This window comes from Acipenser ruthenus, chromosome 23 (genome assembly GCF_902713425.1).
Source record: "Acipenser ruthenus chromosome 23, fAciRut3.2 maternal haplotype, whole genome shotgun sequence".
NCBI lineage: Eukaryota > Metazoa > Chordata > Actinopteri > Acipenseriformes > Acipenseridae > Acipenser > Acipenser ruthenus.
The window spans coordinates 15,899,185-15,925,436 of NC_081211.1; the positions used below are offsets into that span (position 1 = coordinate 15,899,185).

A 26,252-nucleotide genomic window follows, 5' to 3' on the forward strand; every position below is an offset into this window, starting at 1 on the left:
AACAGTACGCGGGAGTGGAACTACAAGTCCCACCACCAGCGTCATATAAAAGTGGCTGAGGGCCAACACGGATCGGGAGAGTGTAAACACTACCCTGCGTAGCACCTCGGTACACGCTATGCTTTTCCAGCTGCGTACTTTGAATACGCAGAGATAGAGCGAGAGAGAGAGAGACAAGCCAGTCACCGTCTTTTCTAATATAGGCAAAAACAGTAAACAGACTCCGAAAAGGTTACAGTCACGTATTTCCTACTTGACAGGCCACTGCCAAAGCAAGCAGGCGGGAATATATTTGTTTAACGCTGTGAAATGCATTGACAACGACTATTACTTTCCAAAGTATCAGAAAACACCAGCCCTAACCCCGATACAGAACCCAAATCAACCTTCACTTTTTTTTTTTTTTTTTTTTAGAAATATAATAATAGGCGGATCGTGTGGGTGGGAGATGAAGATTGACCTCTGTGGGAACCAATCACCGTAGAGAAATACAGTTTCCTGGCGTCAAATCTCAGAGCCCAGTGACACGCTTCTCAACCAACCTTGACGTCGCGTGAGAGAGTATTGATAGACAGACACCAAAACCAATAAGACTCCGTCTTCTCTCTATCTTGGTCAATCTGATTGGCAAAAGGCTGGAGGATGGGCGGGGTTATTCGTGGAATGGTTCGCTGTGGGATAGGTTGTAAGAAAGTTAATGGCTGGGGGGAAAGGGTTTCTTTTCTCGTCTCGCTTCAGGAGAGTTTCGGGAATTTCTGAAGTAAAAATATAATAAATAAAAAAAGAATACAAACCCGAAGAAAGTTAAATACAATATTACGTCTGTTAAACTACATATTATATAGGGAAGTATGCAGAATGCAGTAGCCGGGACGGCAATGCTGACGGACGGCTTCGAGGACGAGATTGACTCGGTGACTCCGCGCTCCCCTGCGGTAGGGATGGGGGTTGGAGCTGCACCAGGAGCCGGGCTCGGCGGCCTAGGGATTGGTGTCGGAGGAAAGAAAGTACGTTTGTTCGGAGAGGCTGGCGGGCCTGGTTCGGACAGGCTGGATTTCAAACTAGCTGCGGCCGCAGTGCTCTCGTCTGGCCCGGGATCCGGCAGCGACGAGGACGAGGTATCTGAGGTAAGCTAGACAGCTCCTTCAACCTACTCCCTTCCCTTAAGTAAAGTTACATTAAAACACAACCTATATTTATCACAGAACGCGCGCTACCTATACATTGACACACACACGGTTCTCCTTTGGAATAATGCAGATGGGGCAATCAAATAAAATACATCCTAAAGCTTAAACGTGTGATTTATGGCCGGTAGCTCCACGGCGGCCTAGTAAGATGGTGGTAGTAGTAGTATTGCACAAACCTCAAGTTTTTTTTAAATATAATGCGTAGTTGTAGTAAAAATAATAATAGATCCGTTTTATAATGATATATAGTGGTGCAGTTACGTCATTGCATAAACAAATGCGTACGCAGGTTGTAAAAGCTATCTGGTTTATGTTAATGTAGCACATAGAACGAAATACGATCGTGTAATGTTAAAGACAGATTACAGAGACAGGCTTGCTGAGCCAATACATTTTCTGCATATGAAAGCTTTTTATTACCCGAACTGTACACATTTAGCGGCCTGCTGTTTACAGTAAGGCCTGCTAGTTTTCACAGAATTTAATGCTAACGTGCACTTGTTGTAAACTTAATATGGAAGGTATTTACCCCACTTCAGTTTGGTATATTTTACTACAGAAGTGCATTTTTTAAGGAGTAGTTGGGAGATTTAGCACATTGACCATATTTTAATTAGGAGATTTTCATTTGTACAAAATACTTTTTGGGGGGAATCTGCGTCGTTGCCACTACTGTCATGTGTCAAGCTATTAACAAGGCGGTCTGTCAAATTCAACACAGACTTTTAAATCAGGGTCTGCAGTGCACGTTTAGTAAGCAGATACTTTTCATTCCTGCACGTTGATAACTATTTTAACATCATTTGAATCAAACTGGTTACCATAACCGGGCTGTGATTATACAATACCCCGGACCCTCCGAAAAAACAACAACAAAGCGCCCCAGTTTTTGAAGTTTTACAACAACTTCAGTAATTTCCATTTGATTGCGGTTTATCTCTATGCGGGTCTGTTTTATACCACTTCAGGTTCGGTTTTATGTGGATATTCGTAGTTTGACATTTTTTGTTTGTTTTTAGTAATATAATTTGACAATCAAATACATTGGATAGTCACCCCATACTGTCACTCTTCTCTTTAAGTCCCCCTGTTTAAACTATGTCAACTTTGTGAGATGTTGCTTGCTTTACACGTGTGTAGTACTGTACTGCATCGTATTGACAGCCCATCCCACCCAAGCACCAATACTGAAGTATGCCTCAAAGGGTTGATTGATATCTCACCAGGAGACTAGATTTAACGCCATATGAACATATTGAGAAGGTGACATTTTATATTAATGGAGGGAAGAAAGGCTAAGAAACTGAGTGAAAATACACTGTCAAAAGTTTGAAGTAGAAAGTGCCTAATATTAGAGGATTTATTTTAATTGGGTGAAAATGAACACTATGTATGCTCATAATACACACAGCTGTCAAAGTGTACATTATACTGTGTCCTGATCTGCACTGTTCACCGTTTTATATTCATGTTCATTCATTTTAATAGGAATTAAAATATATTTGAGCGCTATCCCGCTTGTCCATACAAGATTTTACTTTTAAAATAATTTATTTAGTCAAAATGAGATGTTTCCAAACAGTTTGCATGCAAATAAATAAATAAAGCAATTGCACTCTACCCTTTAGGATGTATTCTTTTCATATTAATACATTAAGTAATGGCCTCTCTAATAGAAAAGTGTGCTGCAATAGCTGATGTCTTGAATTTATTGGAATGTCAGATGTGGGGTGGGTTTAGATCTGTTTAGTTGTGACAGCTGGAGGGGGCATGACAGCTCAATTAATCTCTGGCTATTGAGCCACTAAAATACATTTCGTAGGGTTTTTGTCGCTCTGTGTTTGTGCAAATTCAAAAAGGCCTTAGAGAAGCCCTCAAGGTGGAATGGTTGCAAGTGTTCCCTCTGGACAGCTGAGCAGTTTTTGTTTGCAATGAAAACCTGAGCACAAGGATTAGGCAGACGCTGTGCCAGGCCTTTCAGCATATCGAGCATGTTCAGCAGTCATTGTGCATTCTGGGAGATGTAGTTGATGGATGAAAGGAGTCTTGCGTTTTACAGTTCTGGAAACATGGTCACAGAACTATAACACCCACAGACCAGTGCTTTGCATTCCTTTCATACACATTCCAGAAGAGTGCTGTCTGCCATAGCTTTTGCTGTGTGTGTGTTGTTTCTTTTAGGATTTACTGATAATTTAAACACGGTTCTAATGGGAAAGCACATGCAGTAATACAGTGCTCGCATTGAAAACTGTTTTCAAAAGGTTTTGCCAGTACCCAGTTGTGAGTTTATTAAACAAACATTAAAGCCTTCCATACATGTGCAAATATCTTCTGGATTTATATCTAATATTTTGTACTTTGGTAGTATCCTATTATCTTCAGATAAAAAAAAAAAAAAAAAAAAAAAAAAAAAAAAAAATCCAAACACTCCTCTTTTTAGCACTGGGAAAATGACTGTCTCTGAGTGTTCTTAAATCATTTATAAGTGTGCTTGACCAAACATTCAGTTCTGTGCTGAATTACTACCTACAATAATGAATGTACTCAAGTACACACACAGACTTCACTAAAGTGGGAGAAGCGCTTCAGCAAGTACAGTAGAATCTGCCAGAACTGACGGTTGCTGAATCTACTAGATTGGATAGTAATGAGAGCATAAAAAATACAAATAGTTATTTTAGCGCAAAAAAAAATGGTCAAAACTAATTTTTTCGCTATTCTGTAACTTAACTACCACATGGATTACTGCGGTCACTTGTTGTATGCATGTATAAAAACATGTTATTCTATGACCCGAGGGATCTTGCAATACTTCCTGAAAGTTTTGTTGAAAAATATTGATGTTTGGGCAAATTACAAGACATTGTTCACCTGAGTGACTTTGTGATTTTTATTTATTAAACTAATTTGCAGCTGACTGCCTTTATCTCTTGAAATTAATCAACAAATCTATTTTTAGTAGTAGAGACTTAAATATTTCATCAGATATTTTTACATTTGGGGCTCCCGAGTGGCGCATCCAGTAAAGGCGCTCCGCGAAGTGTGCAGGATGTGCCCTATAGTCTGGACGTTGCGAGTTCGAGTCCAGGCTATTCCTTTGCCGACCGAGGATGGGAGCTTCCATCGGGCGGCGCTCAATTGGCCGAGCACCGCCCGGGGGGAGGGAGGGTTAGGTCGGCCAGGGTGTCCTTGGCTCACCGCGCACCAGCGACCCCTGTAGTCTGGCCAGGTGCCTATAATATCCAATTGTATTTTAGGCTCAGCTCACCACTACCACCCCTGCGCTGACTCGGGAGTGGTGAAAACGAACACACGCTGTCCTCTGAAACGTGTGCCATTAGCTGACCGCTTCTTTTCACTTTGTAGGCCCGTCATGTAGCCAACCCAGAGCTACAGTGTCGGAAGACAACGCAGCTCTGGACAGCTTACAGGCAAGCCCGCAGGTGCCTGTCCAGTCTACAGGTGTCGCTGGTCCGCGGTGAGCAGAGGACACCCTGGCGGAAGCAGCAATCTTGTTTGGTTATGTCTGTGGTGAAGGGACTATGCGTATTGCTCAGATCCGCCTCCATTTTTTTTTTTTTCTGGCTTATCGGCCTCTGAAAGCTTTTCTTGGCTTTTTACAGAGAAAAAACGACTAGGGATTGACGCCTTTTTGATGTCAGACAGGAAAGGATAAATGTTAATGTCGGATCTGGTCTGACATAGGACTGCAAAACTTTAAACCTACGTAATACATGGTTTAGAACTGAACATTTATTTTAAAAATATACTGGGAACACCTACTCTCTAAATTAGTCGCTGTCAGAAAATTCTGATTCACGAGAATCGGACGTCAGTTTTCTGCCAACAATGACTCGTCTAATTGTCTTGCCATCTTGAATTGAGTTTTTGTAGAGTGGAAACTTTTATTGTGTTCATATGAATTTCTGTACATAAACGTAAATATACAGCAGTGGGCAGTAGTGGCTAGGGCTCTGGACTCTTGACCGGAGGGTCGTGGGTTCAATCCTAGGTGGAGGACACTGCTGCTGTACTTTACCTAGATTGCTCCAGTAAAAATCCAACTGTATAAATGGGTAATTGTATGTAAAAATAATGTGATATCTTGTAACAATTGTAAGTCTCCCTGGATAAGGGCGTCTGCTAAGAAATAAATAATAATAATACACACCGAATACCCCGTTATCAAAGCAGTATTTTTCAGACAGCAAGAACTGAATAAATAGTGCTAACAATACATTTTGTAATAACATATACAGTAGTCTCCGACTAAGAGAACACCCCTCGGTAAGCAAAGTGTTTTTATAGCCGAAGTCAGGGTTCTCCCCAGGAATTCTGTACAGCCGGGCGACAGAACATCCGAGAGCACTTAACAGAAAAATAAACTTGCCTTACCTTAAATATATTGTACGACAAAGAATTTGAATAATGTGTTGTCTTTCGTTGACTATATCTGGTTGCGCTTTTTTATGTTCTACATTTTCTTTTTCATTACTGTTTTTTATTCTGGTAAATTACCGTGCTTATTTATGCACTCTACGATTTGCCTGGGGAAAGATAACGTAGGGTTATTGGAGTTCAGAAAAAAAAAAAAACAGGTAACCTTTTCATTTCCTTTTAGCTTAATTATTGAGCTTATTGCTTCATTTAAATAATTTTCTTTAAGTTTTCAGGGCATTTTGTTAATACACGTCTATTTTTATTTTTCACTGTTCTACATTTTTTTGAATGCAACTGTTCAGTTTAAGCGTTTTAACACACCATCAGAACTGTTGCATGAAACCGGAGTGTAATAATCCAGCACCTCTGCACTTCAGCATTTGTATGTCGGCTGATAAATGTTCCGCTGATATCCCATCACGCCTTTCTTCTTAAAGGCGTACAGCCTCTATATATGAACCCCCAATATCTGTCACAAGCACCTGGTTACATATTGTTAAAATAACACAACAAAAGGAATACGCTTTTTTTTTGTGCATATGTATAGCTATTATGTACCTTAAAGTACAATAATATGACAAAAAAATGAACTGAATGATAATACCTGAAAATAATCTTTAATATTTTTTTAATAAAGTAACCTGCGCAAATATAGTATTAGGCGGTGGATTGTGCTGATCGCCGGTTTATTTTGACCCCCTACATTCATTGTCACTATTTTTGCTTTGAAAATAATTGGTTATTTGTTTAGCAGTCATTTTTAACGTTTTAGTCTCTTGAAGTGCTTAACACAGAAAACCCGCCCCTTCAACTCTCTGATTGGTTAAATGTTGTGTCAAGACGTAAGACAGCTGTCGTGGTTCCAAGAGTTTTTTTTTTTTTTTCACACCCAGAAATGTGCAACTGATCTAGTCTGCTGGAAGCGCAGTCAATCCTTATTGTTAAAGGCACAGTAGCATCTGCAAGGCGGGTGGATCGGGCTGAAAAGGCCTGGGGAGAACCCTGGAAGTGTTCTCCAGACACAGTATGAATCAATAAATAAATACTATGTATTACTTCTTATGACACACGTGCATCACTATTTGGGTTCAAAAATAAATTGGCAAGAGCTGTATATGAAGATCTCAAGGGGGGTTACAGTGGAATAGATCTGTGTTTGGAATGTGAAACTGTTCAACAGCTGAGAACTGGAAAGCATTTTTTGAAACGCTGTTTTTTTCTTTTTTGTAAACAAGTTAACAGTTTTTGTAGACGCGTTACAAGAAATGTTATTTTATTTCGCCGATAATCATAATCGTGATAATTTACAGCCGATAATCAATAACAGAAAATTGCATTATTGTCTAACACTACTGTATATGTATCTCTCAAGCGGCATCAATTATGTGTACATAAACAATGTGTAATAACGGGATTACTGTTCTATATAACAAATATTTTTATTTTCTCCCAATTTGGAATGTCCAGTTATGTTTTTTCTCCTCACCGCAGTGAGTCCCACCCAGCACAGACGTTCTAAGGTGTGTGAGCAACCCCTGATCTCGCAAGCCTAAAGCCAGAATGTCTTTTAAGGCGAGCAATCCAGAGCAGAGGTGGGCAGGCTACCGATCCCGGAGAACAGAGACCAGCCCTGCCTCTTATCCACTCTGAATGTGCTCCGTGTCTGGCCATTGGAGTTCGCTGTTGCACGATGAGAAGCAATCCCTGCCAGTTTCCCACCCTCCACCCCAGAAGCATCAGTGCCAATGTGTCGCTCCCCCTCGGGGGGCCCCCAGCAAAGTTCGGCCTCTTTGCGTAGCCTGGACAATAACTGGTGTCGTCCAAGCTGCGTGACTCATCCTTCGCTCCCTGCGGCAGCGCTTTAACTGGATGAGCCTGGGGACCCCTATAACATATATTTAAACTACATATTAATGTTTTATTCCATGTATATAGATTACGTGTAAGATTACTAGAACTTTTAATCAAATATTAACTAGTACTTATGGTGTCGTCACAAGTAAATTATTCAAATTTGTACTATCGAAGGTTGGAACCTTCTTTGATAATGTGTTCCGAACCTTCGAAGGTCAAAATGTACCCTTCGTTACAGCCCTAATTCTGGGAGATGTAGTTAGTGAAAGTTTTAGGGGAGGCGGGTGGGGAGGCAGACAAGCTGTGCAGCAAAATTACTCTGCATTACGCATACTATTTTTATTAAGTGCGTATTTCATATTTAACGCATAAAAACAGCAGGTACACTGCTTATCTGGACAGCTGTGTGTGTGTATTGCTATCTCTATCTCTCTTTTATTGTACTGATTTTTATGAAGACTGTATTAATCAAAACACAATAGGGACTAAAAAGGCTGACTTTGCTGGTGGCACTACCAAGATAACATTTTAAAAACTAAACAAGGTCCAGGAAGTTTGAATACAGTATTAATAATTATTAACCACATAATCAACATTCTTAAACAAGTAACCCAGGGCTGTCAAACTCAGTTCCTGGAGGGCCGCAGTGTCTTCTGGCTTTCGTTCCACCCGAGCTCTCAGTTACTTAATTGGTCTAATTATTTGATTAACTGGACACATTTAACACTTCTCTTCAGGCCTCAAAATGTTTCATAGGTAGTGTACCTTGAATCAAGTGCGATTGTAAAACCATCAACTGTAAAAGACCTTGAAAAGTATTAAATAAGTCATATTCAACAAATAATTAGGTCAATTACGTTAATTGAGAGCTTAAGTTGGAATGAAAACCAGAAGACCCTGCGGCCCTCGAGGACTGGAGTTTGACACCCCTGAAGTAACCCATAAGATTGTTTGTTTTATTTTTTGGGGGAAAAAATGTAAATACAGTAAAACAGTAAAACCAGGACAATTTTACTGTTTCTGTCTGAGACCCAAAATTATGGGACAATCACATTTCTCAGGACTTCAGGTAACCATAGTACAAAGTATTAATGTTATGGTACTCAAATTTTTTTTTTCTTAGTTTTAATTAAAGTTTGGTCAGTTTTTTTAACAATAAAAAACTAACACTAAAAGCCACACAGCACCCCCTGTGTCTTCTGGTTTTCATTCCAACTGAGCTCTCAATTACTTAGCTAAACCCGTAATTGAACTAATAATTAGCTTAATTAGGCCTTAATTGTCTTCTGTTCTTAGGCAGTTTGTGAGATTTCAGCTTAACTATAAAATGTTATAAGTAATTTCAAACCTGCAACTTTTTAGAAGCTGAGAACAATTAAAAAGGCCTAATTAAACTACTTGGTTTAATTAAGGGTTTAGTTAACTAAACTGAGAGCTCAGATCAGTTTTCTACTGTAAGAAACACTTATTCCCATTGGGCACCACACTTTTCTTTTAGCGCTATGTCAACCAAATATTTGTATTCTTTTGCTTGTCATCCTTTCTTGTGTAAGAATCTGACAAGTGTGGTGTTAAAATTCCTGTAGTGAAATTGGGAAAGGGGCACAATCTCCTAGAGTCCTGAACTGGTTACAGTGTTGCTGGTTAGTAAAGGGTGTCTGTCGGACTGCTTCAATAACAGAGAAGTCCTGTGTCTGACGGTAAGGAATTGGCATACAAGACTGCTGTTCATAGGATAAGCAAGGATCCCGCCACGCAGTATCGCTGCAGTCTCAGTGTTTCTGTTAACTTGTAAATACATGTCCAATGGTTTCTAGGGCTCTAGGTTTTGATTTAACTACTGGCCCCTTGGGCCATCGAAGTAGTGTTTTCTCTCAAAAAGAAAAAGTGACTGAGCGAAGTGGCTTCAATGTATGTTGCGTTATTTCAATACTGTATTCAAGGTTTGAAAATGTGTGTGTGTGTACAAATGATACTTGTTTTTTCATAAGCTAAACCGCAACCAAGCTGTTACCATGTGATCACAGCAATGCTACAAGCTTAACTGAATTATAATAATCCTAGTAATAAACACTATCAAACAATAATAATAAAAATAATAATAAACCTTCTCGGAGCAAAGCAGAATGTTACATTTTCTTCACTGGCCTAATCAAGCAAGGTGAAGTTTTTCTTGGTATGTAGTTCATTTATAAAAAATGAGCAAATTCCATGTGCACTATACTATATCAATATTATCCAAGTTAACTAATGTAACCGGCCCAGTCGGGCCTGTGGTGCTACATAACTACCGGCCAAACTGCGATCTCGGCTAATGTCGATCCCTGGTTTCACAAGCTAGTTGACAGGGAGGTACGGAAGCCGCCTGTCAGTTTGACTGGCAGAAAAAAGTCTGACAGGCAGCGAGAAACATTGACTGTCAAGTAACAGGAGCGAAAATGTGTGCCTCCAGACTATGTCCTTTAACACTAGAAGCCCTGCGGCGGTCACTTTGGCGGTTTTTGGTTTTAAAATGTAATTTTCTCCAGTCATGTAACACGTGTGGGGCTGTGCGTTCGTGTACCTTTCTGTCCGTATTTATTTTCCAGTCTGCAATGTGTTTCGCTGTAATTAGATTAGTCTCTACTCTCTGCCTGAGTGAATGACTGACAGTCTGTTGTTTTCAATCGGCCTTTTGAAAGGCTGCCGTCTGCTTGCCAGCTGCGCTGCTTTGGTCAGTCAATTAGCATCGGGACTAGTGAGAGTTTTACAACGCAACAAAATATGAAATTGATGTTTGGATCAGATGGCACATATGTATTCCGTGAAAGCTGTCTCCTGACGGTGGCCTGTTCAGGTGTTTTACAATGTATTGGACCTAGGAGCCATCAGCTCCTAGGTACTTTACAAAGAATGCACGGAGCAGAATTTACCAAGGAAGGAATATATTTTACAGTTAGCACAGGAACTTCGCAAGAAGCATTTGGAACAGAGGGAGACTGCCAAGTGTGTACCCACAGCTGAAGCTGGCAACCCTGCTGAGAGCCGCAAAAGATGCCAATGCCAGGTTGGCAAATGCAATAAAAATACAACTCTGAACAGCTGTGCCCTGTGCAGAAAGGCGGCGTGGAGAAGCGCATTATCTGTATTGATTGTGAACAGCCTTAGACTCAAGGTAAAGGAATACCATTTTGTTGAAAAAAAAAGAAAAATAAATGAGACTTTTTTTATTACTTCTTGTGCTGTGCGCTTCTGAAACGTTTTCTTTTAAGTTTATCTATGTTGTTCAGTTGCTTTTGCGCATCTGATAATAAACCGATTGCTGTTGAAAAGAAAACAATGTATTGCTATCGTTTCAGTTTTATAAATATGTATGTTGTAAACCGATGTCTGTTCAGATGTTTACTTAATTTCTTGTTTTGATTTGTAAATTTTTTGTGTGTATATATATATATATATATATATATATATATATATATATATATATATATATATATATATATATATATATATATATATTAGTAGTATTATTATTATTATTATTATTATTTATTTATTTCTTAGCAGACGCCCTTATCCAGGGCGACTTACAATCGCAAGCAAATACAAATACATTCAAGTGTTACAATATAAGTCATACAATAAGAACAAGAAATACAATAATTCTCAAGTGTGACAAACCACAATTCAATAATACAGCAGATAATAGTGAAAGTTACATCAGGATATGATTAAGTAGTGATAGTTACATCAGGATATGATTAAGTACAAAATACTACAGATTAAACACTTGGCAGATTACAATATTCTGAGGTACAGGATTAAATGCAGTAAAATAGGGGGCAGATAAGAGCAAAATAAAGCATATTTAAATGAAGGGTGATAGTGTCCCAGGATACAACAGAGGAGTTCTACAGGTGCTGTTTGAAGAGGTGAGTCTAAAGGAGGCGCCGGAATGTGGTCAGGGACTGGGCAGTCCTGACATCTGTAGGAAGGTCGTTCCACCACTGCGGAGCAAGGGTGGAGAAGGAGCGGGCTCGGGAGGCATGGGAGCGTAGCGGAGGTAGAGCCAGTCTTCTAGTGCAGGCGGAGCGGAGAGGTCGAGTGGGGGTGTAGGGAGAGATGAGGGTCTGGAGGTAGCTGGGTGCAGTCTGATCAAGGCATCTGTAGGCTAGTACAAGAGTCTTGAACTGGATGCGAGCGGTGATCGGGAGCCAGTGGAGCGAGCGGAGTAGTGGAGTAGCGTGGGTGAAGCGAGGTAGAGAGAACACCAGGCGAGCAGCAGAGTTCTGGATGAGCTGGAGCGGACGGGTGGCGGACGCAGGGAGGCCAGCCAGGAGGGAGTTGCAGTAGTCTAGGCGGGAGAGTACCAGGGCCTGGACCAGGAGCTGGGTAGCATAGTTGGTGAGGAAGGGTCGGATTCTTCGGATATACACACATATATATACAGTACTGTGCAAAAGTTTTAGGCAGGTGGGAAAAAATGCTGTAAAGTAAGAATGCTTTCAAAAATAGTTTATATTTATCAATTAACAAAATGCAAAGTGAGTGAACAGAAGAAAAATCTACATCAAATCAATATTTGGTGTGACCACCCTTTGCCTTCAAAACAGCATCAATTCTTCTAGGTACACTTGCAGATAGTTTGTAAAGGAACACGAAAGGTAGGTTGCCCCAAACTTGCAAATTTTGACTCATCAGTACAGAGCACCTGCTGCCATTTTTCTGCACCCCAGTTCCTGTGTTTTCGTGCATAGTTGAGTCGCTTGGCCTTGTTTCCACGTTGGAGGTATGGCTTTTTGGCCACAAGTCTTCCATGAAGGCCACTTCTGACCAGACTTCTCCGGACAGTAGATGGGTGTACCAGGGTCCCACTGTTTTCTGCCAATTCTGAGCTGATGGCACTGCTGGACATCTTCCGATTGCGAAGGGAAGTAAGCATGATGTGTCTTTCATCTGCTGCAGTAAGTTTCCTTGGCCGACCACTGCGTCTATGGTCCTCAGCGTTGCCTGTTTCTTTGTGCTTCTTCAAAAGAGCCATCTGATCCAAACATCAATTTCATATTTTGTTGACAGCACATCTGGAAACCCCTTTGTGCCTTGAAATTGCTGCCTGGGAGAGACCTTGCTGATGCAGTATAACTACCTTGTGTCTTGTTGCTGTGCTCAGTCTTGCCATGGTGTATGACTTTTGACAGTAAACTGTCTTCAGCAACCTCACCTTGTTAGCTGAGTTTGGCTGTTCCTCACCCAGTTTTATTCCTCCTACACAGCTGTTTCTGTTTCAGTTAATGATTGTGTTTCAACCTACATATTGAATTGATGATCATTAGCACCTGTTTAGTATAATTGTTTAATCATACACCTGACTATATGCCTACAAAATCCCTGACTTTGTGCAAGTGTACCTAGAAGAATTGATGCTGTTTTGAAGGCAAAGGGTGGTCACACCAAATATGGATTTGATTTAGATTTTTCTTCTGTTCACTCACTTTGCATTTAGTTAATTGATAAATATAGTCTATTAACATGTCTATTTTTGAAAGCATTCTTACTTTACAGCATTTTTTCACACCTGCCTAAAACTTTTGCACAGTACTGAAATACATATAAAATATGCGCTTCGGTTTTTCAGACATTTATGTAACATACTCAATAAAAATTAAAAAAAACAAAACTATTACATCCGACACTTTCTCGGTTCGTTATACTATTTACAGTGTTTTGAATACAGCCATCAGAAAGACTGATGTGAGGCTTCTAGGTATGAGTATACTCTGGTACTTCTGGTGTTAAAGGCACAGGCAATCGAATGAGTGATGGATTTGGCAGTTCCTGCTTTAGCGCATGCTTGTGAACAAAGCAAGTCACCGATAGGCTGATTCAATCCATGCCTCCTCCTTTTGTTATTCCTGCAGGGGAGGATTTGTTTATTTCATTTTCATCCCTGATTCTGATTGACTGTGCCTCGTGTGTTCATTGAAATGCACACACTCCTATCTTTTCAGTACAAAATGCTTTAATTCACACTGATATCTTACCTGTAGTTTTCAGTTGCCCTAAGAACTATGGTGTAAAATATTTCAATTTAAAATTATAAAGCGAAATATGAATGTTAACTATTTCGACAGCTTTTGAAAACAGTGTTCTGAACTATTTTCAGAACACTGAAATGTCTACTAGGTGAAAGGAATGATAGAGCTTTAAAACATTTTCTTACCTTTTATTGGCATCAGATGCATTCTCAGTTTGTTATGGTCTTTGCTGTTATGAAGGATATACAGATTTTTCACCCTGATATGAAAGTTAAAAAAAATAAAAAATGGGGGGCACTAACATTTAGTGTGCTAATAGGCAAGGAAACTGATTGGTTATCAGGCCTTAGACATATAAACAACAGGTGCAAATAGATTTGCACCCTTAAACTGACAGATAGCACCAAACTAAACTATTGCAGGCTTTACTGTGACCCAAGTCACTTCCGCCATTCCTGTCAAGTGAACCTTGACCCTGTCCGTCCTTAAATATTGTAAAAGTTTTAGTCATACAGATGAAAAGTGGCCTTGGAGAGAGAATTCTACGCGCTGTTTTTAAACGACAAAAAAAAAAAAAACCCCTTCTGTGATCAACCCTCAATTCAATGCTGGCTGTGCTTGTAAAAATGCGCACATTTTGTTTAAATGTTTTCAGTATGTGCCAGTTAGGGGTGTGTGCTCCATCAGAATAGCCTTACTTAAATGCCTGAAAAGCAGTTTAGTTCTGACTTGCTTGTGACCAGTTTTTATAAGCAGTTGGTTCATCTAAGACGCAAGTAAAGACATGTGGTTAGACGAGCCAAGCTGCACAGAATAAGTTATTGGCTGGGCAGGGATCTTGGCTGAGGTGATTGGTAGTCCTTAGCTCAATCTAATAGGCCTCTAATTTTTCCAATAATTGAGAATCTAAAGACCCCTTTATGCTTGTGTGAGTTTCTACGTGCCAGTGGGGACTTGGTCTTCTTTGTCCTAACAGCTGGCATTGTGTTGTCATGTGAATATCTTAGCAGAGCACTTTGTGCCATTGTAGCAAACCCTTCTCTTTACACATTGCATTCATGAGTGGACTACTGTGGTCCTGGAAACGATGAGGTTTTCCAAAATAATCATGTTTGGTCACTGCTATAAATATTGTAATTTAACACCATTTTCACACAGAAATGCAGCTACTGTGCTGTCTCAAACGTTTTAACGAGTGTGTAAAATACCCTTTCACACAGAAATTTTGCTATCTATGCCGGTGTAGTACTGTCGTAACCCTTTCACACAGCCAAAGAGATTGCGCGAGTACAGTTTCAAACCTGTCAATCAACAGATTGTTCTCGTGCAATCTGAAACACTGACAAGACCTAACACATGCACGCAGTGCATAATTTGTAAAGAAGTGCCGAGGCGCAAGCTATGACAATAATACTGATCCGAAGAAGCGCATATTCAAAATCATAACATGTTTATTTGAAAGAGTATTGTACGTACTTGTGTTAGATGTTTACGTTCATGTATTCTACATCATATACAAAGAAGTGCGTGCAGACAAATTAATTCAAGGTAACCGTAGGACAAATAATTAAAAATAGAAAAAAAGCCTGTATACATGTTTTGTTGTGGTTTTGCATTTAAATAGTTTAAAAAACAAACAAATTAAAAGGCATTGAGGCACTCCAGAAGGATGACATTGATGAAAGAAAAAAAAGCACCCCAACACGAACATTGGTTTGCCCCACGGTCTGCGCTATTATCAGCTGTCTATGCAACAGAAGCCGCTGGTAGATTACAAAAACGATTAATTAAACTTAGGCTAGGTAGTTGTTAACTTAGTATATTTTTATTCTCTATTAATTGAATTATATTCATTGAAAAAAGCAAGAGAACCAGATCTTTATTATTTTTAAGGTTTTGTTTAATATAATGTAGCAGGCTAATGTTCCTATTGAAGTAGGCTACAAAATATTTTTTTTCAATAATGTTGTTGTTTGTTGTGTACTACTAATTTAATCAAACCAAGTAGTGTAAGAAATTGCTTGTATTGTTCATGATGTTTTTCAAATCAAGTAATCTTATGTGTATAAAAAAAGTCAGAGTTGCAGCCAGTGTCATCTTTAAAGGCACTCAAGCTGAAATCGTAATTTAAAATAGGCTACAAACGTGGCAGCGGATTGTGTCTCTTTAGCATGCGTGCAAGAACTTGCAGACTTAATACAACTGTGTTGAGATTTTAAAAAGAAAGCATTTTATGAGATTAACTAGAGGTACCGACGCTATGACTGCACGCCCAGAGCACAAATTAAGCACTGTATGCACACCCCTTACCTACCTACGCTATAGTGACGTGGCATGTTGACTTTGAAACCACACCCACTATAGCACTTCAGTAGCGGTATAGCCTTTCACACAGGCAATTATGACGGTTCTGTGCCGTCTCTGAACCACTTCGCGAGGTATTTTTTAAATACACAAAAAAAGGATTATTCCCAGGTTTAACGGTTCATTTTGAAACTCCATAGCAGCGCAAACTATATACAGTCAATTTTCTTAAATGAGCACAATTTACATGTTTGCCAGGGATACAAACCTGTCGGATTCGCTGGTAGTCAGGATGGGACCAGAAAATCAGACAGTTAACACTAGATCAGGAAAAAAATAGCAAGGCAGGGTGTTTGGTGCAGTTTCATTGATAAACTTGAATAATGTTATGAACAATGTGCGTTACAAAAATGTAATTGTTTAATTGATTATCCCGTATAAAGTTTTTTGATTTAATCGTAACAGCCCTACTTCAGTGATAGTAGACGTCGTGTTCAGCAATGTGTTGTATGTTTCTTTGCCAAGCTCATTTCATACACCTGCATATAGGTGACAGAAAAACAACTTTCATAAATAAACTAGTGTTTTTATTTAGTCTATTTTATATGGGGGGTTTTACAGTTATGGCCAAAAGTTTTACATCAAAATCTAACATGAAATACTGTTATTGCAGCTTCCGGTAGACGTTTGGCTATATCTGTACATTGTCTTCAAGTACATAGCCTACTGTGTGGTACTGACAACTGCCATTCAATTTTTCTACAATAGTTGTAGCAGAAAGTTGCTTGGTGCATGCCGCTGATGTGTGTCTGGTTGGGGACGAGCAGTATCGCACTGCAGAAATGCACAGCGGTGCAGCGCTGTGTATGTGTGTTCCGGCCTTAACTCCACCAAGGAGCGATAACTGAACCTTTTCCCTAAACTATAAACCGGACGGCTAAGCCATTAACTGGTGACCAAAACCACTTGTTCACTAAACCAGTTACACACAGTAGTGCGCACAGTACTTTTCTCTAAGGTTCACCCTCTCAGGTCTCTTCACAGGCCTCTTAGGTGTTTCCCTTCCTGGCTCTTATTCTAGCCCTGAGGCATTCTGGGTGATGTAGTCCTGTACCCACTCTATCAAGGACTACACCTTTCCTCCCCCTACTCTGCCACACTTCCCTATTTCTTTTCTGAACAGCAGGTGTTTTGTTCTTTTGAATTCATCTGTTTTGAGTTTGGCGTTCTGCATATTGGCGGCCCCGAGTTCAATGTATTTATTACTTTTGCAGCACTTTCTGACCTTAAAGATTTGGTTTCAACTTATGTGCACCTAAGAGTGCTTTTTGGAAATGAAATGTAAAAAAAATATATAGATCGGCTATATTTTATATGCAGGTTTTTACTGATTCCAACATGCTGAAAAATAAGCTGATATTATTGGTTAGAACTAGTTTATAGTACTGTTCATCTGAAATACTTAATTTAATTTATAATTAAGAAAATGCATGTATATATGTGAATTCACTCCTGTGTGAAAAGTCTTGGAAAGGACATATTTGTAGGTGTGCAATCACACTTTTGAATGTGTCTGAGTGTGAAATATCACTTGCCTGCCTTTTCAAATCGCAGGACTGCTTAAGAATTTTTAATGTAGATTCAGTCTACTGGGTCAGTTTAGAGGGTTTGGTCCACACTCGGCATGGTTTGGTGTGAATAACAAAGTCTGCTTGGGAAATGAACCGTACCGAGTCCGCCCAAAGAGATGGTCTCTGTCTGTTCTGCAAACGCTGGGCCGCTTGCTGCACCTCAATGTGAACAACTGCTGGACTCATTCCTTTTGCACACAGGAAACCTAACTATACAAAGTAACTTGACTCAAAGTAAACAGTTTGTGCATAGTTTAGTTAATATTCTGAGGAAACAAGTAGAGCTAAAAACAAAGCGTCTCAGAACATTAGGGTTACCCGGGAAAACTGCGATTGTCGCAGTTTTCAGCCTTGATTTTTTTTGTCCTAGTCAGAAACAGTAAAATTTGTTAAATCGTCCCGGTTTTGCTATTGGATCACTTTTTTCTTTAAGTACAAAACTGTATCCGTGTGCTCAGCAAGTTAATAGCAGAGTAATTTTATATTCGGTTGTGTTAGCACCATTCAAAAATTAAATAAACAATCTTGTTGATTATTCTGATTATGTATATCACATGTTTAAATGGTAATAGCTGATCTATTTTTATCTGGCTTTTTGTACATTAACATGTTTTGACTAGTGGTGGGAATTTCAAGTAATTTAGTGCTCGAGCGTTAAATGTCGAGTACTCGAATACTCAAACCTAATGCTAGACAATATTATTCTACATATGCGCCACAAAAATTACCACATTAACACTAGAACCTCCGCGGTTTTACTCAGACCTAAAACCGCTGCGGCAGTCATTATGACGGTACGTTTTAAACATCAATATTAAAATGAAAGGCAACTATCCGGTACAACTCCAAAGTTCTATTCAAGCACATCATATCAAACAACTCTGTACAGCCGAAATGCCGTATTTAAATATACAATTAAACATAAAAGGGTTTATTTTCTAACTTACCACATATAAAGCACTACTTCAAAAAATGAAGAACAGTATTACAAAATAAACATTTTAAAAGAACTAGTGTGTAATTCGATTAAAATTATAATGGATTGTCTGCACCACTAACAGAGATGGGCTTGTGCTACAATGAAGTTACAGTGTTATATTTCAGTTCCACAGTATATGGGATTTACCTTTGCTTTTGTATTTGACTAATTATTTTAACACTTAAGGCATTGATTTGATGCTGGATTTCTTGGACAAGAAGGATCTATCCGGACTTTGGATAGATACTGTTGGAATTTCATAAATGTCTGTCCTGTTTTTGTTTTAGGTTGAATCTTTCATTTTGGACCAGGAAGATCTGGACAATCCCATGCTGAAAACGGCATCAGAGTTGCTCTTATCAAGTGCTGCAGATGGGGCAGATTTACGAACAGTAGACCCAGAAACACAAGCAAGACTGGAAGCCCTACTTGAGGCTGCAGGTATGTGCTGCTTGTGTGCATCAGGTCTTCAAATTTAACGATCAGAGGCCTTGGCATAACCAGTTCACTTGCAGACCCCTTGGGGAATTCCAGTTTCGATGGCTGTATGAGAAGCTTGACTGTTGTGAGTGACTGTGACAGCAAATTTATATTGGTAGATCCTAGAGGACATAGTTTAATAAAATATCCCAGTCTGCTTGTTTTTTTGCCATCATATTCGCCCTCTGTGTATTTTCTCCAATGAAAATGCTGCCAGACCGACTTAGCGCCGTTTGCCATCTATTGGGGAATATAATGCATGTAATCTCTCATTATCTGCATGTCATAGAATACAGTAGCAAATATAGATGCCTATATAAGAGTATGCATGTGACAAACAAAAGCTAGATATTCTTAAAAGCAAGTAGTTTCTGAATCAAAGGAATACTGCACTTCCTGTAATCCATGTTGCTCCCATCCTCACTGTATACAGACACAAACCAACAAGGTCTGTAGGCAGACCATCAAGATATGACAACGCAGGTTGGAGGGAGGACACTGACATACTGTCCCACACTAAAGGTGTCAGTAAACCGTGCTGCCAGATGTTTCACAGGTGGCATTAAACTCCAGAGCTTGCAGTCTTGTGCAAACACTGTGTCCTGCTTTTCAAGAAATCTCTCTATCATTGCTGCTACCGGGGTTTACATCCCCAATAGGGTACCAAGCAGGCCTTGTTGACAATTTGAAGCAAATGGACATAAACTGCGGGTACGGTACACTTAACTCACACACTCGCACAATTTCTACCAAATTCCTCATCCTTGACCTTTATTATATTACTTCAACACCATGACGTACACACATACGTCAAATGAAAACCCACTTACAGTACCATGCCGTACCTGCGTACGTCAAGTTTCCCATTCTATTCTATGAGCGGTTTCTCAGTCTAGTGTTTCAGGTTTCATTCTCTAAGGCAGTGCTAGTACTGTGGAATGTGCATGTAGCGATTCCAATCTAGCTGTGGGCATTTAGAAGACAGATATATTACGGGAAGCCATTCAACTTCATTCATTATGTTTTTAATGTATTTGTTTTATTTTTAGTTTTACTTGTTTAGTTGTAGTTTTATATAGTTTTTCGCAAGCTAAACATGATTTCGATGCCAGCGACACAGTGATGCAGACTTATCACTCAGCGGTAATGATGAAGAGGATGTGGAGCCAAGAACAGCAGGGGACTGGGTGTTTATTACTGATCCCTATGATGATGCCAGTCCTCCATCATTTTGATTTTGCACCTGTTTACACAGATGTGCACTCTGCCGTGGAACTTGAGAGTTTTGCTTTCTCCAATGGAGTGCTTTTTGGTTTTTGTTCCTGAAAAGCTAATCCCTTACCTTTATGACTGTACAAACAAAAGAGCATGCAGCTATTTTACAGGTAAGCCAGCAGCAAACGGGAAGCTGTTTGGTTTGAAATGGCAGTGCTGTGACGAAATCCTTGCAAAACACAGTACTGGGTTCAAGGCAATAAAGCAGGCGATCCATCACAGTTCCTGCGCAAAATAGCTGTGTACACGCATTTGTGACTATCCCTCCAACACAAGGGAAGCAGAGACTGTAAAAAGGTTCAGGGTCTGCTACGAAAATGAAAACAAAAGAAAGGACACAAGAAAATGTGCAGTGGTTGCGAAGGCAAACCCGGGTTCTGTTGTATTGAACATTTCAATAAATGGCACAGAGCAAGTTGATAATGGCACACGTTTTGATGATTTTTATTTGATAATTACTGTTTACTGATTGTTATTGGCATTATTAGCAGCATTTGTTTTCATTGTTCAAACAAAAAATAAAATAAACATGTATCTCTATTGAACATGGGTATGTAGTACACAGGAGCATAAAGGGTTAATGAGAAACACAGTTTAGGTCATTTTATTTGTTTTATTCATCATATGTTAACATTTTATAGCAATTACGGGTTTGAAAACATCATTATTATTATTTTCAAAATCTGGTACCTGGGAAGGGGTTTCATTTTTACATCTGGAGTTGAAGTGGTTAAGCACCCAAACAAAACACTAGAAAAAAACTAGGGCTGTGTCTGAAGGTTCATTCGCTAGCCAGGGATTCGAAGATTGTTTTAAAACTTCGAAGGTTCATCAGACACCATTCACGTACTGTGTTTTTTTTTCTTTTTTTTTTTCTTCCCTGGTGTGGCTTGGTTGTACAGTGGAAAAGAGGCATTAGTTTGTCCCCATCCTGAAAATACGTATCTCCCCATTTTCCTTGTATATATTAGGTCTGCTCTGATTTAACAACAGCGGCAGCAGTGTGGAGTAGTGCTTAGGTCTCTGGACTCTTGACCGGAGGGTCGAGGGTTCAATCCCCGGTCGGGGACACTGCTGTTGTACCCTTGAGCAAGGTACTTTACCTAGATTGCTCCAGTAAAAACCTAACTGTATTAATGGGTAATTGTATGTAAAAATAATGTGATATCTTCTAACAATTGTAAGTCGCCCTGGATAAGGGCGTCTGCTAAGAAATAAATAAATAATAACAGATTAATCAGACCGATTTTAATCATTTTTTTTAATTGTGCAGAATTTTTTTTTTTGGTATATAAAATAAAATCAACCAATAGAACTGCATTTTCTCTGCGGCAGTCCAATCATAAGTGAGCGGAGGCGGAACAAACAGTTGAAGGTCTTAGTAGGTTTAATCAATGGGATACAGGTGTCCAATCATGAGTCAACAGAGGCGGGACATAAAAATGCTAGGGTAAAGGTCTCCACACAGCAGATGCGATGTTATTTTTTTTTAAATTGGTGGAGATAATTTCGCAGCGACATGACCATACACAACAGAAGCGACACAGAGGCAGTGCGACAGGGTTGAAAACTGCTAGATCTATACAACTATTATAAATTGCTATTGACAAAACTATGATCAAGACTGTTACATATTTATCAACATTGCTCTTAACCACACTGAGGGCTCGGTATGGGCACGGCTCGGTTGTATTATTTACAGTATTTGCAGAGCTCCAGACTGTGACTGAAATAGTTGTAAATGCGACAAAGTTTTCGGGGTTAGGCGGATTGGCGCCTGTAACACACAAAGCCTGCCTCTTCCTTTCAAAAGCATGTGTCAATATTTACGAATGCACTATGACGTTGGTCTGTTAGGGGAAAACACGCAGATCACATGTTAATAAACAAGTGCGAAAAGGACGCTAACAAACTAATAACAATTTCATCTAATACAAATGCTTGTAAGAGCAGAGAGGTGCTGTATTAACATCAGCAGAATACGGTAACCCCAGTTTCATGCAACAGTTGTGACACTGACCAAACGTGTTCGAGTGTTGTGTACAAATTTGGTATTTAATATTGTTAATAGCAGAACCAACTTACTGCAATTTAAACTTGTTTTTACTGAAAAATAAACTAACGTAATCATAAAAGCTGTCTGTGTACATGCTGTCAAATCAGGACTTCATTAACCCTGAGCATGGGAGCTGCAGCACGCTTCCCCCCCAGGTGCACAATTCCAGACAACACTTGCAAAGTATTTAAAATATAAACATGCCAAATTCATTGCAGTCATCAGCTGCAGACCAAAAGTGCTTTAATGTTAAATTTACTGTATCGTATTATTAAGACACTGCCGATACTCGGCCCTATTTTGCAAAAAGGTCAGTGGAAACTGCCAACTTGCCGCCTTTGAAGAAGGGCCCAGGAAACTGACTAGTGTAAGTTACCAATGAATATGGGTAAAAACACTCGCACTGTCTTTGTAGACATTGAATGCTTTGATTGAATAAAATCATGATTACACGGAGGGATCTAGTTAGTAGGGCCTAAATATGTACAATGGGGACGAATATGCTTTCTGATATTTTTTTTTTTTCCCTCTCTCTGAACAAAGTAAATGGTCTGAAACCGATGGCATTCTGTCCTTTTAGTCTGCAAAAATAAACTGAATTTCTTGCTATTAAGAATAGTGGAGGATGTGTGATTTGTTGGCTGATGGTAAATGCATTTAAGGTGACTGATTTACACTGAGCCTGATATTGTGGATGTTAAATTATTCTGATAAATCCAGTAGGAATTGGAGGTAAGCACTGGTTGAAAATCTGGGAACCCTTTTTAGGTAATTTTCAAACTTGCCTCTGGTGATCCATTGTTATAAATGAATTGCATAGAAGACGCTTACCTTTCCCCTTGAGGTCTGTCAAGTGTTCCTGCAGCCTTGTTAGCATTGGTAATGAAGAGAACTACTTTTAAGCAGCTCAGCTACAAACATGTAAACAGTTTTGTCACAACTGGCAGTTGTTAAATTTACAATCAGGTTAGTGTTCTGAGCTGGGTACCTGTGCCAACCTCTAAGATAAATATTTAACTTCAAGCCTTAGTAGAGGTGAGGTATGAAAAATACCTTGTGTCCTGGTGATCGAGGACTGTATGGGGGGGTTGGCACAGTTCAAATCGCCAGTTTTTATTTAAGACTAACTGTGCATGATTTGCAATTAACCCCAAGCTGGTTTTTGTTTTGTTTTTTGCTTTTACATGTGTGATGTTCATACTAACATGATTGCTGAACATAACAAAAGGAATTGGTAAATTATCGACTGCCGATGGTAAAGCCTTCGCAGATCCAGAAGTGCTCCGGAGATTGACCTCCTCAGTCAGCTGCGCACTGGATGAAGCTGCTGCTGCGTTGACTCGGATGAGAGCAGAAAACACACTAAACGCTGGGCAAGCAGACAAGTATGTATTTTTTGTGTCTGGTCTATTTTTATTTAGGTCATTGTTTTGTGATTTCAGTGTTTTAACCCCTGACGCACTGTTTTAACAAGCAGTTCTGAAACTCTGAGGTCAGGTAAGCCAAAACGGACCAATTAATGTAAATGACAATCCAGAAACATATACAACCCACGTCCCTTTTTTAAATGTATAATCTACAGTAGTATAAATACCCACATCTGTTTTTTTCTTTTGATTAGCATCCATACATTCAGAACAATCAAAATAATTAAAAAGTAAATCTATAAGAAACTACGTCAAGTAGACAAACGTTTCGGCCGGTGCTACCTTCAGTGTACTGGAGAAGGCACGAGCCGAGACGTTTGTCGTCTTCACTTAGTTTCTTACAGTTTTAATTGTTGCCTTTTATGAAGTATCTCCTCTTACAATTAGTTTCACAATAGTAAATCAATTTGTAAAACAAAAGTTGTAAAATTGCTTCCATAACTTCTGCTATTTTGGCTAGGTGGAAATGTACAAATTTAGTTTCGCATGGCTATTAGAGGTTGGGTTATTCCATGTTTGTTTCTAACGGTGTACTGCTGTACCATTTAAAACCAAAAAATAATAGTTGTCTGCACTACAGTTTAATACTTATTACATGTCCTTCAGCTCTTTGGCATGGGTGTGGTTTTGATGATTCACCTATGAAACCATCAAGTTTTTTCATGGAGTGTCCCAGGTTATAGTTGTTTCCAAAAGTTGCCAAATTAGAGAAAATGTGTTTTAAACAAATACTGATACCATCAACTAGTTAATTTGCATTGGGTAGGATTATGAAATACAAGAAGCTAAAAAAAAAACAGCTGAATTGCCATGTAGTAGGCAGTATCTTGTGTAATTAAGGCATATTTGTTTACTTTTGAGTTTTTAAAATTCACCAGCACAATCCCAGTAATTTTAGCAGTTTGGTTATTTTTAGCCGTAGTTTGGCGGAGGCCTGCTCAGACGGGGATGTGAATGCTGTCCGTAAATTACTAGATGAAGGAAGAAGTGTAAACGAACACACCGAGGAGGGCGAGAGTCTGCTCTGCTTGGCCTGTTCAGCTGGCTATTATGAACTCGCACAAGTAAGTCTTCATTGTACCTTGAATATATGTTTGTAACATGTGTCTTATAGTTTACCGGTTAATATAGTTAATAATACTGTAAACATCCTTGTCCCTGGGTTTTTATTTATTTATTTATTTTAATTTTGTGGCAAATCAGATGCACCAAAACACTACAGCCTATATTTCCCCCTATGGGCAAATCACTGGCAAATTGCCCACACCATAGTAAATGCATTACATGGGCAATGTGCCCACAGTGAAAAAAGGGCCCTACATGTAAGACTATACAATCTATCAATGAAATGTGCCTCCTCTTTACAATGAGCTGTGCTTGTACCCATCCTACCATTAATTAGCTTCAAACCTTTTTACTGCACTCCTTTAGCCTTTTTATTTCAAGCAGTATCTTTTGAAACTTCTCCAGTTCAAGGTATAACGCTAATGGAGCTGCCCTTTCCTCGACTTTTAAATTTTTTGGGCAAAAACATATTTTGTTTATCCAAATCTGGTTTACCTCTCAGTAGTAATGAATTCTTCCCAGTTAGTAGTTTGTTCTCACAGGGGGTGCCTACCAACATGAAGCTGGGGAGTACAGGGTTCATGAAAGTGAAGTTACTTGGCGAAATAAATCTGAGATTGAGCTTGGGTACAGCCCTCTGCTCTGACCACAGGGCTGGCACTCACTCCAGACTAGTGTGTGGTTGGATTTCCAATTCTGAAACCTGTTTAACACATGTGACAGGCTGACACTGCACCCAGTGCTAAGCAAGTTTGTTCTCTCATTAGGTTCTGCTTGCTATGCATGCAAATGTGGAGGATCGAGGGATCAAGGGAGACATCACCCCTTTAATGGCTGCAGCGAGTGGGGGATATGTGGACATTGTTAAACTGCTTCTGGTTCATGGTGCTGACGTCAACGCCCAGTCCTCCACAGGTAACCTGCCATTTACATGGGAAATGTTTTCAAACTAACCTCACCGTATATATTCTGTGAAACTGTGAAGCCAGGATGTTTTATTGTTTTTGTGTTTTTTTTAAATTATTCAGCACATTTCTTTGTTAGTTTTGTTGCACATACATTAGAGCGCTATGTGTTTTAAAAGCTTGGGTGATCTGTACATATCCAAGTGTTTGGATATCCCAGTGAGCACAGTTGGATCAATAATCAGGAAGTGGAAGCTGCATCACACCACCCAGGCACTGCCAAGAAAAGGCCGTCCCTCAAAACTCAGCACTCAAACAAGGAGGAGACTTGGGAGGGAAGCCACAGAGAGGCCTACAATCACTTTGAAGGAGCTACAGAGGCTGGGAGTGGAGTAATGGTGCACCAGTCAAACATATCAAGAGCTCTGCATAACACTGGCCTGTATGGGAGGGTGGCAAGAAAGAAGCCGTTACTCAAAAAGTACCATCTGAAAGCACGTCTGGAGTTTGCCAGAAAGCATGAGAGTGACCCAGCTGTGATGTGGGAAAAGGTTTTGTGGTCAGATGAGACCAAGATTGAGCTTTTTGGCCAAAACTCAAAGCGGTATGTGTGGCGCAAACCTAACACT

At 39.6% G+C, this 26,252-nt stretch overlaps 1 protein-coding gene across 1 annotated transcript in view; it reads left to right on the forward strand.

Moving 5' to 3' along the window:
- Positions 1 to 645: 645 nt before the first annotated feature.
- The window catches only part of LOC117413276 (ankyrin repeat and KH domain-containing protein 1), a 75,622-nt gene continuing 50,015 nt past the window's right edge, over positions 646 to 26,252 (forward strand). Inside the window, 5 exon segments of the mRNA XM_034022217.3 lie at positions 646 to 1,127; positions 18,703 to 18,856; positions 23,455 to 23,611; positions 24,570 to 24,717; positions 25,486 to 25,633. Coding sequence (XP_033878108.2) covers positions 852 to 1,127; positions 18,703 to 18,856; positions 23,455 to 23,611; positions 24,570 to 24,717; positions 25,486 to 25,633 — 883 coding nt within the window. The 5' untranslated portion in view covers positions 646 to 851.